This window comes from Lissotriton vulgaris, chromosome 6 (genome assembly GCF_964263255.1).
Source record: "Lissotriton vulgaris chromosome 6, aLisVul1.2, whole genome shotgun sequence".
In the NCBI taxonomy this organism is placed as follows: domain Eukaryota; kingdom Metazoa; phylum Chordata; class Amphibia; order Caudata; family Salamandridae; genus Lissotriton; species Lissotriton vulgaris.
In genome coordinates, this window is record NC_141694.1 from 271,759,421 (window position 1) to 271,775,195 (window position 15,775).

The 15,775-nt window shown below is 42.6% G+C and overlaps 1 protein-coding gene across 2 annotated transcripts in view; it reads left to right on the forward strand.

The window, feature by feature from the left end:
• Positions 1-15,775, forward strand: part of SMC6 (structural maintenance of chromosomes 6) — a 602,788-nt gene that overhangs the window by 459,680 nt on the left and 127,333 nt on the right. For both annotated transcript variants that reach the window (XM_086926302.1, XM_086926303.1), the window contains exons 23-24: positions 8,542-8,667; positions 13,746-13,851. In XM_086926302.1, the coding sequence (XP_086782428.1) occupies positions 8,542-8,667; positions 13,746-13,851 (232 nt within the window). The remainder of the gene's footprint in view (positions 1-8,541; positions 8,668-13,745; positions 13,852-15,775) is intronic.

The following is a 15,775-nucleotide window of genomic DNA, read 5'->3' on the forward strand; positions in this document are numbered from 1 at the left end:
ACCCTAAACAGCAGCTCCATAGGTCAGGACGGCAGATATTTATTTATAACTGTCAAGAATTGATAATAATATCTTCCTCCAAATTTTCCTTGCCAAATCAAAAAGGACCTGATATAGTGGGTACATCGAACGGATTTGTTTGAAAAACAGGGGTCCCATTGACTGCTGGAGTGAAAGGTAACTCTCAAATAGGGGAAATCATTAATCTTCAGGATCTTCTTTCCTGTGAAAGAAATGGCTCTAGTATTACAAGTTTGCGGGGGACTGGTCCTACAAAATTGCCAGTGCTGCTTTGGGTACCAAGTCCGGCCCTGCCGCAGCAGTGCTTCATTCAACTTCCCCTCCATGAATAACATTTGAAGTGGCCTCGCCACCTTCCCAATAGGATCTGTCACTAATTTAGAGGCATTTTGGGGGTCTCTGGCACCGATAGGCAAGAGAATGCCTCAGGATAATGCAGGTCAGCTGGGAGCACCAATTTGGCACACCCGGTTGGCCATCTTGCCAGCCACGCCCTAACCATCTTGCAGGACCTTTTGATCTGAATTTACTTCACAAACCATCTACCCGGAGAGATGCTGTTTGATGTTGTTTCTAAGTTGAGGAATCTGTGGTTGGAAATATCCATCAGAAGAACAAGTTACTTACCATCAGTAATACTCTCAACTGGTGAATACTCTATCCAACCACACATTCCTCTCTGCCCTTACACCTCCCCATTCTACAGAGTGGCCTCCTTTTAACATCTAAAAAGATCCCAAGTTAGAGATCAGCACACTGTCACCTACAATTGTTGGGGTGAAGTGATGGAGCGCATGTTAAGGGAAATCAACACATTTAGATGAGCACACAAGTGTGGTGCTTCTAGGCGACTCTACTTCATCCCTGCCCGGCAGTACTGAGCTAGCCGGAGCCTTGAGGCATCACTTAGCGGCATGCAGGAGCACTGCCAAGATAAGTTTCTTGGTCCTGTCTAGTGCCTCATGAATAGTCGAACATTGAGGAATCTGTGGTTAAATAGAGTGCCTACCAGAAAAAGCATCACTGAAAATAAATAACTTATTGAACTGGTAAGATTGGCTGACTCATTTCAGCCACTGAACTATATAGATAGTTAAATATATGTAATATTTAGATAGTAAAACCACCTCTGACGTCATGTTTATAGAGGAACGTATTAGACTCGATGCATTCTGTAACCCAATAGTGCCAGCTATGAACGTATAAAATGAGTTGTCAGTACATGTCTCTTTATTTTGTATACGCGAAGAGACCCTATGGTGTTAGAGTGATGAACTTATCAATAAACTGTTGACTTTGATGGGACCTTCATTGAGCAGTCTTTAGGTAGAGGACAGTGACACTGTTTTTGCAGCATCATACTCTAGGAATAAACAATGCATTCCTTTTTCTTGTGTTAAACTTTGTCCTGTGTGGATTTAAATCTATGTTGAATGAGAGCTATAATTACCTTTGTAAATAACCCCACTGCAGGTTTGAAGTTTACCCCTGACAGAAGCTGCATTAAATCAAAGCTAACAATGCATCCTTTTCTTTGGCATTCTTGGAGGTGGAAGAGTACGATGTATGAATTAGCGTGAACACTGCTAGTTGTAAATGTTTGCTACAGCTTTGCAATTAAACTAGAATATCTTCTTCTGCTGCATATTTAATTTTAAGTACTGTACCATTTTTAGCATTCCTCCCTAGCACGACACAAGATCTGGGCAGACGATGATCCACCCCTGATACCATCCGCAAACGCCAGCCATGCTCTATAATTTATTGATACGTTTGCAATAACGTAGCCATCCCCTATGGTGTTCTATTATATAAAGGCTGCTGAGGCTCCCTCAAGGTCTTTGCCCTTTTTAGGTCTCGCCTGTCGATGCGCATGCGCGTCGAGCTTGCGAGACTATGGGGGCTTAAACAGTCTTTAACCAACTTGCAAGGAATCGTGGCGATTCCTTGCAGTGCCCGTGAAATTCAAGCTCAATGTGCATGCGCATTGAGCTTAAAAGCGCGTGCACATGCCCCCAGCCGCCTGCCTTGCATGTATTTTCCCTCAGGCGCACTCCTCCCACACCCCCGCTCCGCCCCCTCCCCTGCCTGCCGTGTCGCATTTCTTCAGTTCCCTCAGCCGCACTCCAGGCCCCTGCTGCTTTCACACCCTCTCCCCGCTCCGCCCCCTCCCCTGCCCGCCGTGTCGCATTTCTCCTCCCCCCTCCCCTTCTCTGCCTTCCCTCCGTCTTGTCTCTTCACTTCTTGGTTGCACCGCCGCTAGGCCGTGCCTCCCCTACTCTCCTCCCCCCTCCTCCTCCTACTCTCCTCCCCCCTCCTCCTCCTACTCTCCTCCCCACTCTCTCTCTCCCAGCACAACCTTGCCGCTCAGGTTTGGACCCCCAGAGCGTTTACTTTTCAAAATAAGTCGCAGATTATAGCGTTACTTGCAAATCTCCAAGGTGAACTCTTCCAAAGTCGCCCCACCCCAGAAGAAGTCACCATCTGCCACTGGTGTGGTCTTTCACATAGGTAGTAGCCTTCTGCAAGCCAGAAAAGACTGGGGACGGCGACACCATCACCTCCCAACCCCCCAACTCCCTACCTTCACGCCCTCCTCCATTTCCATCTACACTGCCCCTCCTGCTCTGCAGAGTGGTTGTGACAAAAGCCAGCGAGCTCGCTCCGCCGCGGCCACTCCCCTCTGCCTGTGCATTTCCAGACATGGTTATTAGCCTCGCAACAGACACCTTTGGGGCTGCCCTGCATGTCTAATTCATTCTCCAAGCGTTCCATTTTTGCCAGCGCAAACGAAACGATGGGCTGAGAGTCAGCGTCGGGGAAGATGGTCGAGGTATTTTATGCGGTATTGATGGGCCAATAAGGGTAGACATCGAGGAAATTCTGTGGGTAAAGCTTTTGAAGAAAATTATACGAATATTTCATTATTGAGACCTGGTAATCGACTAAATGAAGTAAACATTTAGATCCGATGAATTCACAATAGCGGATTACGCAAGTCATAATTGTACTGTTTATAAACTTGATAGATATGTGGTAAAAGTTTGTCTTCTAATGTACTTGAAGATCAAAAAGTCTGTTTAATAATTTATGTTGTTGAATATCAGGACATTCACTTATGGGCTGGCTTTGGCAGATACTGTATGACACAAGTGAAATCTCTTTGCCGCAAAGAAATGGAATCTAAACTCCCTCACCCACAATGCTTTTGAAAAACCCAGAGGTACGGGTTGAGCACTAATACAATAGCTCCGCCCCCTGCTCTACGCCCCCTCCCTTCTCCAACCCCTCCCCACTCTCTCTCCCAGCACAGCACCATCAAAAAACCCCAGCCGACAGTGCAATAGGTCTCGCAGCATTTGAGTTAGAGCTTTTAGAAATGTTTATGGCTTTTTTTATTTGTAATTCTTTAGCATTGGCCACAGGACACAAAAATGCTAAAGATTTACAAAAAAAACCCATAAACAATTCTAAAAGCACTAACTCTAATGATGCGAGACCTATTGCATTTCCAATGCTTGTTTGATGTTTGGGCCAATTCACTCTTTAGCCCTAGTATTTTTTTCCCAAAATGTACCCAGGCCAAATGTGTGTCTTTTTTTGCCTACATGTTCGGGATTCTAAAGATACCCAGGTTTCAGGGACGGCTGACAGGTAGATATATTGGTGGGGCAGGCAGATGGGTGGTGGGTGGATGCGTGGCTACGAATAAAAAAAAGAAAGTCAATTGCCTTTCTTGCTGCATGTCCGAAGTCCCCCTTGCTCCGGTCCCTGGTCTCCGAGTGCAACAGCCAGTTTTGTTTCTACCTACTTGCAGTTTGTGGTGTAAACCGATGTGAAACCTGTCGGTGGATCATGGAAAGCAATGCATTTCTGAAATTGTTTGTTCAAAAACATGCAGTACCCAGAGCTGCTGCTCACAATTATATTTTGCTTTGTAATGGCAATGCATCAATTCATATTGTAAAATGTAATGAAAGAAAAATGGGGTATGAAGGACACACATGCATTTTTTTAAATGTGTCCTATAAATCAACTTTGGGAATAGTGGTTATCTGTACAACTCTGAATTTGCGATTACCTACACTATCATGTGATTTGAAGAATGTGTTCTTTCTTGTACACTGGATTCCATTTGGAAGGCAAAAATGGAAAGAAATTATATGATAAAACAAATGTTCTACTATACTGATCCCACACTTCTAGTGTACCGCACTTGTAAGGTTGGGCCTACCAGCCACGACAGGAAAAGCCCCAAAACTCAACACTGAGACAACAAGTTTTCGCCATGAAAATGGACCGTTTTGTCCATGTGGATAGTTAGTGTTTGGGTCCAGGCTTAGCTTCTACCCAGGAAAACCTATTGAATTCAGATATTTCTGAATACGACACACCCTGGGGTGCAGTGTGACTTTTGTAGTTTCCACTATGTTTTGTACCCAGAATTCCCTGCAAACCTTGGTTAAATCACGTATTTTTCTCACATTTCTGTGAGGGTAAGTTCCAGAATCTATGCGAACCACAAAATGTCTACTTATTTATTATTTATTTATTTGAAAGTTTTATATAGCGCGAACAAGATCTTTGCAGATATCAGAGCGCTTTACAAGGCAGGGTATGGAGTAATTGCATGTAATAGTTGAGGTAGTTAGGTACAAGGTGCATAGTTACATAAGAAGGTCAAAAAACCGGAGGTAGATAATAGGTGAGGTAGTACAGGGTGCATAGTCAAACAGTTGCGCCAATAATATAAAAGTGCAAAAAATAAGCATATACTTGTTTAAGCGTGCTACAAGTGTTTTTGGAGATAGCATCAAGGTGGGCATAGTTGAGGTAGAAGCGTGCAGGATGTAAAGTCACACAGGTGCATCAGTAGTACAAAAGTAGGAAAGGTAGAGGTGCATCAGTAGTACAAAAAATAGGGATGGTTGAGGTGGTGTAGGTACAGTGTGCAAGGTCAGACAGGTGCATTAACAATACATCAAAATACAAAGAGGGAACATATACAATCAAATAAGTCATGATACAAGTAGTACCGGTAGACCAAGGGGTCAGGCAGGTATTACGGAGCGGATTCATGAGCGCTACAGGATAATAGATCATGTGTATTTAGCCATGAGGATCGCTTTTACTTCTTTCTTAAACAGTTTGTAGGAGGAGATGAGCCTCGATTCCGGAGGGAGTGAGTTCCAGATCCTGGGTGCCATTCCTGAGAAGGATCGTTTATAGGTTTTTTCCTTCCTGAATCTTCGAGGTTTCAGCAAAAGATTGTTTGTGCTTCTAGTAGTTCTAGAGCCACCCGAGATAGTCAGCTTTTGAGAGAGGTAGGCGGGTGAGTTCATGTGTACAGCCTTGTGAGTCATGCAGGCGATTTTCAGATGTATTCTGGCTTCAAAAGGTAGCCAGTTCAGGGATTTAAAGTCAGGGGAAATATGCGAGTGCTTTTTTGAGCCAGTGATGAGTCTTGCTGCAGCGTTGAGGGACGCTCTTAGGGGTGCCGTTGTAGTTAGGGGGAGCCCGCAGAGGGCGGTGCTTCCGTATTCTATGTGCGGGATGACTATAGCTTGTACTGCAGTTTGGAAGTCTTTGGCTGGAAGGAAGGCTTTAAGTTTTCTCAGGGTATTGATTTGGAAGTTCGCCCCTTTGGTTGCCTTGCTGATGTGCTGCTGCATGTTGAGATTGGCGTCCAGTGTTATGCCTAAGGATTTTGCTGAGTCTACGACGGTAGGTTGTACATTTAAAGCCGTTAAGTGCTTAAGCCATGCTTGAGCCGTAGAGATTTTTGCAGGAGGTGAGATTAGGAGGAACTCAGTCTTCAGTGCATTGAGTTTGAGGTGATTCTCTGCAAGCCAGGATTGAGTGTTTCTGATCGTGGTGTTCAGAAGCACGATGTCCTTGGGGGATTGTATTTTGAGATAGAGTTGGGTGTCGTCGGCATACATGTGAAAGTAAATGTTGGATGTCTGTAACAGAGTAGTGAGCGGTTCCATAACTAGGTTGAACAGTGTTGGGGAGAGGGAGGATCCTTGGGGGACGCCTAGCGAAACAGGTACCGGGGAGGACATCAGGTTGTTGCTTTTGAATCTTTGTGAGCGGTTGTGTAGAAAGGAGGTGAACCACTTGAGAACAGTCCCTGATATGCCCATTCTTGTGTTTAGCAGTTCGAGTAAGTTCTCATGTTTAACTGTGTCGAATGCTGAGGAGAGATCCAGAAGTATGAGGAGGCAGGTCTCATTTTGGTCTAGGATTTGGAGGGCGTCGTCCACAATGTGAGTCATGGCTGTTTCGGTACTGTGCCCTGCACGGAAGCCTGACTGATGAGCATTGAGGAGATCAAACTTGTCTATGTGTTTAGTCAGTTGTAGCTGAACGCATTTTTCCAACAGTTTAGCGAGGGTGGGAATATTTGTAATAGGGCAGTAGTTGTTTAGATCAGTGGGGTCTACCATCCACCGTTCTTACTCTTCTCTCAGAAAAAAAAATAACCTCACTTGTTTGACTGGGCTAATCGCGTGCCACAGCAGCCAGTCAAAACCTGAACCATGTGAAGTCAATGTGGTTTCAATGAGGTCTTCAAATGGTTACAGTTTTGGACCATTTTAATGGTGTGCACTAGGTCCACCTACACAAGAGAGGCAGTGTTTTATTTTAGAGAAGGTTGGAAAAGCAAGGTAGTAAGACTTTAGTCGCTCTCTGCAGGTCCCTGACCTTTCTGTCTCAATAATATTGGAAAAATAGCCTTTTTTTGACATTTACAGGGCATTCAGGGTAAGAAAATGTACTGAGACACCACCCTAGATTTCCCTTGGCCTTTAATCTTCAGAAATACCAATGGTTGATATGGTTCCCGGCAATACCAGAACATATATAGTATATCTATTTACTATGGCTAGTGAGAGGAAGTTGGGATTTACCCCCTTTCTGCCAGCCCATATTTAAAAACTTGCCAACCAAAGGAATTCCAATATCCTCACTTTCCATGAGAATAGAGATGCTCTAGGATTCAGGAGAGCAGTACAACTGTTGGGGGCTTTAGAGGTGGGGGTATGGCCCAATATGCTCCCCTCTAAGTCTTTCAGTAAAGTAAAACATATGTGGGTGTAGTTGGCTTTTGGCATGTAGAGGTGGTGGTTGCACCCAGTGCCTGGACTGGTCCCCCTCCACTATTATTTGTTTTTATTAAAAAATAATAATATTCCTCACTATCTAATTTGCTTTCTTCCTTCTCCACTGTGAGTGTGTGTGTAGGGCGGAAGGAGATCAGTAAAACTGCTTGGGCGGTTATTAAGTGGGGCTACAGCCCATGCCATGGTGGGCAGCCAATGCCCTTTTTTTCTTCATTAGTATTCCCTGGAGTCTAGTGGGCTCTCTGCCCTTCCAGGGAAAACATAGTGGGAGTATCCCTATCCCGCCACCCTCACAGTGTGTCTTTCAAGTGTGGTATTCATAAAAACTGCTAGGGAAGTCATGGTGTGAGGGTCATTCTGCTTCCCTAGGAGGTAGATCGAGTGATAAATCCATCAGCCCCCTACTCTGTTCCTCGTGGGTGACGGACAAAAAGACTGCTGGGCGGCCCCTCTGGTGGGAAGCTTGAATTTTCTCTCAGCCTCCTCAAAAAATCGATTTTGTTTGGGCGGGGGGAGGCGGCGGGCACTTGCTTATGCCTTGGGTGCTTCCCACCTCCCTGACTGCTGACCACCCTCTCCCAGAACCAAAAAACAAAATCATTGGCTGCAGCAGGTGGATCTCTCCCGAGTGATCACACTCCTGCAGTATTCCACTAGGAAGAAATACTGCTGGAAATGGGAAATTGTCCTCTTTTAGGGTGGTAAATCCCCTGCACTGATTGGTGGAGAGTTATGCCCCCCCCCCCCCTTCCATGCACCGCTAACGGTGAGAGCTGTCGGTGGCTGATGCTGCTAACTACTTTCATTTGCAGTACTGACGTCTGTGTGCTGTGCGTGCTGATTGCCACAATTACCATTCTGAACTTCTTTTTTTTATTATTAAAGAATATCCTACTGATGCCTGTTTCTCTGGCAGGTTTGTGGACAAACCATTCATGTCCACCACACTGGGAGGTTAGTGTGGGGATATGAATCTTTCATTCACTACATTTAAGCGATTTAGGAAGGCATTCGTTGAAGCTGTTGTCAATTTTCCTTTCCAGACATCTAGCCTGCTAAACTTTTTGGTTATCTGAAGGTAAGAATTTAATAATTCACTGAGCTAATTCTACAGCTACACTACACCAGCTGCCGAATCATAGCTACAATATTCCAAGCCCGGTTCGAGTAGCGATTAAGCAGACTCGCCCTGTGTTTCAGGGTAAAAAAAAATCAATGACGGCTTTACACCCAAGATTTCACATATGAAATTGCAGTATAACAGCAGAGACATTATTCAAATAATGTAAATAAATATTAAAGTTATTATTTTAATGGTGTCATCAGCTATTTTTTACCATGTTTAACCATGTGTTTCTATCCCTGTGTTCGTTCTGATATGATTTTTCCACAGGCAGTACCACGAAGCAAAAGAAACATATCAGGACGTGGAAAGCAAAGTTAAAAATCTTAAGAGGTTTATAAAACTTTTGGATGAAATAATGTTCCAGAGATACAAAACATACCAACAGTTTCGAAGGTATGTAATGTGTGGCACTGTTAAATGGGCAACATTTATTGCTGTTTTTGGAATGGATCAAAGGTTGTGTTTTGCAGTTTAGAATAGTTGTCCCTTATTTACTACTTCCCTTTAGGCACACCACTCTAAATCTCCATATGTTGCCATGGTGGCATCTGCTCTTCGGGAAAGTGCTGTCCTTGTCCCTATTTCTCAAGGATTGATTGAAAAAGTTAAGTCCTTCTGAATTCACTCCCCTTTGATATCATTAAATAAAGTGACATGAATGCTTTAGACTGGTTATGGAGATATGATAGTCAATAGGAACAGATATAGTGACTTGGGCTAAGAAAGAAAGACACTGGGCCTTACAATCATACACACACTTAGACTAAAAGATACTAAACGACAAACTAAGACATGGAGACACAGACCCACTCTGGATTTCAGGCACAAGTCTCACTGATCACACTCACATTGGTTTGGTGAAATGCTGCAAACCCCTCTTTTCCAGCATTGGATCTTTCATATATTCACATGCTTGAATCGCTCGTCATCCCGCTGGGGTTCCCCAGTAATCTTAACCCCTTGCATGCGGCCGGGATTCTGCGCCTGTGCGGCAAAATCGCAAGTGGGCGGGTTTAAGATGGCCCCCTGCCATCATCAGCACGCGCGCGCTAGCATGCAAGGGGTTAAATAGCAGTAAACAATTATTAATGGCCATAGGCCTCAACAACTGTGTTTGTTTTTTTAGTAGCAAATCCACCTTATTTGAAGCAACCCAAACTTCAGCCAATGAGATGGAAGTTCTAGCTCTCCTACTCCCCCTAGAGGCCACCATACTTCAGATGTATACTGCACATCATGTTTGAGGGAGTTGCTGTGAAGAGCTGTGCTCCAGCCTTCCATTGCCCTTATTCTGGCACTTCCTGATCTTCACTGGAGCTTAGCCTGCTCCATCTTCAAATTTCAGTAAACTGTGAATTTTTGGAATACATGACTGGGAATTTTCAATTTTTCTGGACAGGGAGACCTGCAGGTAACAATACACAGTAAAATTCAACCACAGTTATTTATTTAGGTAGGATGTTATTTTTTTGAAACACCTTAAAGTGCTAAACAATGGTGCATCTGAATGACAAACTTAAAATTCGCAGAACAGCAAAATTGCGTCCTAAAATGCTAAGCTATAAAACTCATAAACTGTTTCTAGGAAATGAAAGGTGCTAATCTGTGGAACATATGAGTGGCAGTTTTAGGATTCTCATGGGAGCTGTATGTAATTAATAAAGTGTTGAGTGGTAGAAGAACTAACAGATGGGTTTGCAATTCCACAGCGTGCTATTTTAAAAAAAATATAAAATGCTGAACAATAAGTTATGTTAATCAGATTTATAAGGCGCATGGCTCCCCTAGCTGGGTTTCCAAGTGCTATGCTAACCATACAGATCTGTGTACACATTAGGAAGATGGTTCCTATTTCAAGAGATTTAGAATGACCATGTTTACAACTTCTTCTGGAAAGTCAGAAGGGAGCAACATGCTCATGGGGAGTGAATTCCGTAGCATTGGGCACAAAAAATAGACAGCTCCACCTCCTTGCTGAGATCTCCTGATTCTGGGACCCAAAGCAAGGTCAAGATGACTTGACCGCAAGGATCGACTAAGTGCAGTGCTTGAAATGGAAAAATAGAAGTGCAGGTACTCTGTACTAGAGTACCTGCTTGTTTCTGAAAAGTGCTGGTACTCTCCAATTAAAAGTATTAGGCCTCTCTTAAGAAGTGCTGGTACTCTTCCTCTCACAATAAAGAAAGTGCTGGTACTTCGACCCGGACAGTACCGGCCCATTTAAAGCACCTACTAGGTGTATAACATAATACCAGAGTCCTAAGATAGGTAAGGCCAGAATTAAATAGACATTTACGAACATAACATAGTGCTTTGAATTGGACACAGTGCCCAATTGGGAGCCAGAAGAGTACCCGGAGTAGCTGGGCAGTCGAAGAGTACTTTGGGGATTGGAGTAAAAGTCTAGCCGCCAGTTTTGCACAATCTGTAGCCGTCTGAGTAAGCTCATAGTGCATCTGAATGACAATTTTAAAATTCTTGAAAGATCTATGTTACGTCATTGAGTGCAAAGCAGCAAAATTCTACATTGATTCTAACAAAATTAAAAGCTGCTAAAAAGTGGATCCAGTTAATAATAGTCTTGAGAATGCCAAGAGTCTTGTATTGGATTTGTAAAATGCTAGACAGTTCCAGATAACCTGTAGCATGCAATAGGCCATCGCCTTTATCTTATTCCTTAACCACAAGGGCCATATATTTTGCTAGTCTGTAGACCAGTTCTATGTCATCGCCCAGTAAGCATACAGCAGTGACGTCATTAATAGTGCGGAGCCACAGGCATATGAAGCGGGCCTTCAGAAGTTTTGTACAAAGTTTCAATGAATGTTGATATATACAAGTGACATGCATCAAGGATTCTGAACAATAGCCACACCCTCTGCAGCAATTACATAACCTGGAATTTGCGATTTCCATCTATACTAATATCAGCTAATGGCAGACGTAAAAATCTAAGTCTTATGCCTTTTGCTCTAATGGCTCTCAGATAGTTCTGATTTAAAGCTGAGTTGCCTGTTGGTAGAGCAGTTTTTCGCTGGAAAAATAAATGAATTCCTCAACCTTCTTGTTAAAGGGAAACCTAATCGCTGCGTTTCTGGTTATGGTACTAAAAACGCTAAACTCAGTATTGTTGTTCCATGTACTGATCAACTTCAACATGTTAAGAATTCTGTTCAGATTCAAAATACGGTTAGGCATGTTCATTTTTAGCTGATCGCAAAGCTCTTTACAAATCAAATGTTTTAACCAGTCTTCCTTTGAATTTTTAAGTCTTAAATAGTATTTAGTAAACTGGAGATCAGTTAGGCGTCGCCCAAGATTTCCCAGACCAAATTCAAGTCTAATTTGGCATGTGGGATGCTGTTTTGGTTGATGACCAAAAAGAAAACGGACAATAATCAAAACGTTTCTTTCAAGATATTTGTACAATTTTGCTCCCTAAATGGGGAACTGTTTGTAATTGCCGGAATAAATTTTGATTGAGAATAGATATACCAGTTGAGCCTTTTAACCTTTTCGATGCTGATGACGAGCTCAGCTCGTCATCACCCACGGGTGTTGTGTGCTGATGACGAGCTGAGCTCGTCGTCATGGTGCCACTAAAATGGCATTTTCCAGCACAGTGGAGCCTTTTAACCTTTTCGATGCTGATGACGAGCTCAGCTCGTCATCACCCACGGGTGTTGTGTGCTGATGACGAGCTGAGCTCGTCGTCATGGTGCCACTAAAATGGCATTTTCCAGCACAGTGGGGGGGGGGGGGGGGGGGGGGACGCCCAGCAGCAGCCATGTGGTTAAATTAAAGTACAGTTGCATAAGTTGCAAATAGCTGTAATGGAATCAAATGGCCTGCAGTTGAGAGCTTTGTCCCAGTTTGCTCTTCCACCACACACCTAATTATTTGCTTGGATCTGTTTGTGTAATCCATTCGCCTCCGATTCGCCATGGGTTCGTGGTTGTAGTTGATTTAACCAAAGTGCATGATCTTTGTCTTTTTTTAAATTTAGTTTAAGTTGTTGTCATTATTGTAGGCATGCAAAGTTGTGGCCGTTGCAGTCCAATACAGGGTTTGATCAAATAGTACGGTATCATCTGCGGAATGGAGAGCAGGAATGCGAGTTGCCAATAATAGCCTGTGAAGAGCGTTCTTGACTTTGTTATGGTTGATGTTAGATCAGCTATATGCAGGTTAAAAAATAGGACCAGCACGCAGCCCTGCTTGAGCCGCTGTTTGAAAATATTTTCCTATTTACTGAGATGCCATTCCCCATCTTCATCCTAGCCCAGGTATCCATGTGCAGTAGAGAAATAGCGGTTAATAGGGTTTCTGGCATACATTAGGCAATTAGTATCCACCAAGTGTCTCTGTTTACCATCAATAGCTGTACTGATGTTTAAGTATCTGATAGAGACTTCTAGCCACAGATTCCTTACCTTAGAATATTCTCCAGGCTAAGACTGGATTCCGAAGCTTTCTAGCACTGCCACTGCACGCCGGTAGGTGGTGTCGTTCGGCTCAACATTATCCGTACTGGAAATGATGATCTCTGTACCTATATAGGTGCCACCCTGGCGTGCTTTCAGCTTTTCCTTTCCACACCAGATAGCGCTGATCATTTTTGTGTGAAGCCTCCAATTGGCAAACCACTATGGAGAGATTTTAAAGATGCACAAGATTTGTGAAAAGTAATATATAGTTTTTTATATACATAGTGTTGTCATAATGTTAAATCCCCACGTTGTCCGAGTGAAAATACCAGCAAAACATGATATCATTATTAGGGAAACAATTTATAAAAGTTTCTGAGCTCTAATTATTCTCTGACCTTGTTTAGAGAGTATTTCCATTGAAGGAATGAACGATTAGTTATTGGTTCCCAGCTTGCATCTTGTGGGGGTAACCTGTGACTGTTTGACCAGAAATACTATGGCACCAAATAAATTGCCCTAATTAGACCCAGGTAGCCTGTTTCCTGGCACTGTATTTGTATCACAAAATTGAGATTTTTAGAGAAAAAGCACAGATTGTTGATTCAAACTGGGGAAAAAAGAACTAATGTGCCTCTCTTGGAAAAAGAAGCAGTAAGATGAAGTGCAATAATATTTCCATAACCTGTAAGGTGAAGGAGCCACACTGTGTAGAGCATGCCATATTAAAGGGTGGTTTCTCGCCATTGTTCATAATTAAAACAGAATAGATGCTGCTTCACTCAAAATGCAACAGAAGACATAAATAAAGTTGAAGTGCTTTACTGGAAAATACTCTGCTACTACCGGTCCTTCATCTTACACCCGTCATGTCATTCTAAAGAAATGTTGCAAAATGCACGTTAAAGAAAACATTTAAAGGCACTAATTATTACTTGCTTTTCTTTTCCTTGTATGTATATTTGTAAATGTTTTTATACTCTCTCTCTCTCAAACTGACATTCATTTTGTTTTGCATGTGAACTTTTCTTCTTTACTTGGAAGGTGTCTCACTTTAAGATGCAAGTTCTACTTTGACTCATTATTGTCTCAACGGGCTTACTCTGGGAAAATTAATTTCGACCACAAGAATGAGACACTTTCAATAACGGTAAGTCGTAATGGCTTTTCAAATTATTTTTTAATTAAAGTTATTTCCATGGAGCCTTCCGCTTGGATTTTAGTACAATTGTTTTTCCTACTTCAACACTGATGCAGCATGAAATATGTGCTTCTGTTTGAACATTTTTCAACCTTTCCCATCATCGGTTCGCAACAGATCCTGGCCACCACATTTGCTGTCAAACATGCAGCCAGTAATTGTAATTCGAGCTCTTTACAAATCTAAAATAATTTAAAAAGCAATTCCTTCCTTTCAGTAAGTTTTTTTAATCTGGTTAGTTCGAGGCTGTAGCGAGTTTGATGGGGCCATCGCTTCTTGTTGTTCCCTTAGGTTTTTCGCTTTAACATAAATAGTTTGAAGCCAGACAAGTTCTTGAGTCCTTCAGTATAGTTCTGAAGGCTTGGTATTGTTTATGTATTTTTCTGCTGTCATTCCTTCCTGATTTTACAGCGCCTGTAATCCAGAAATTCTGGAGAAGTGAATACAACACACAGTGACTTATTAGAAGTTTTCATCAATCGCTTGAGCATTAAGTACTGTGAAACATTAAGTTTCACTAAACATCTTATAAAAAGGTATTGGTCCATTTCCCAGGGTATACATTAAACTAGCACCTTTAAGTTCTCACTGACCTTTATAGTAATTCTTCAGCTTGTCTTGTGTCCCTGATTATGGCATTGAATCTAATGACCGTCAGTGACCAGTCCACAAATCCCATTAGTTTTACCTGAATAAAGGAACCTCTCACAACAGTTCACAAAGTGCTTCCTGAAGAGAATCTTTCTAATATAACCTTCACTAGAAGAATGGGACTTTGATGCTCATGTTCATCAAAACATCTTTATAACGAAAGAACAAAAGGTAGGACATGAAACCAGTGGCCATCTGTGAAGTTTGAAAGACTTGCAGTGTAAATTCTGGATGGTTTTGAAGTAGGGAAGGTACTAAATAAACACATGTAATCCGAGACATTAGCTTGTCACGATCATTACATTATTCGTAATCATGACATGGTCAGTCACCTCATCGTATGGCAGTCATTGCTGTTGTGTGGCTGATACCCCAATATGCTACTCATTATATTGACATATTACAAGTAGCCATAGGTGTCTGTGGGTCTGGAGAAATAACTCAACCTCCTATGGCCAGCATAAAAACTCCCTGAAAAAATATATTAAACATAGGAGGTTGAGTTATTTCTACAGACCCACAGACACCTATTGTTTCTTAGACTGACTGTTTTGGGGGGCTGTGTCTGTGCTTTGGCCTTTAAATATACCCTAGGACCCTCTGTTCACCGGTTTTGTTTTATATATCACAAGTAGCACCCTTTACCTAGTCAGTGTCCAACTTGTAACATCAGTACTCCTCATATGCCTATTAATGTCTATTATGCGCTCCCCGAATTCCCTCTGTCCAGGCAGTGCACCTTATGTAACCAGGTGGCCCATATGTTAATATACAGCCATTCAGTACTTTTCATCTCCTACAGAAGCCTTGTTGTTCCCATGTACATAAACAAGTGAAACATTATCATTCATAATGAACCCTTTGCTTTGACCTTTGCAGCCTCTTAGTGGTCCCTAAACCAAAGACAAAAACAGAAGGGAAAGTGCTTCTCGGTCACAGGCCTACATCTCTGGAATGACCACTCCATACCCTCTGAGCTTTAACAAACAACAAATAGAAGCTTGTCAATTCTGACTACTGGTTAGACTGGGATAGGCGATTTGGCTTATGAAGTCATAAATGGCACAGCTATGACCACATCCACCTAAATTCAAAGGGAAACCGCCAAGATCAATGTCGTCAAGATCACTTGTAAGGAAAATGCAATTGGACACCCTACTACAGTTGCAATATGGAAAGCCGCAAGCTCTCTAGTTCTCATTTAATGGGAGTGTAAGATTGT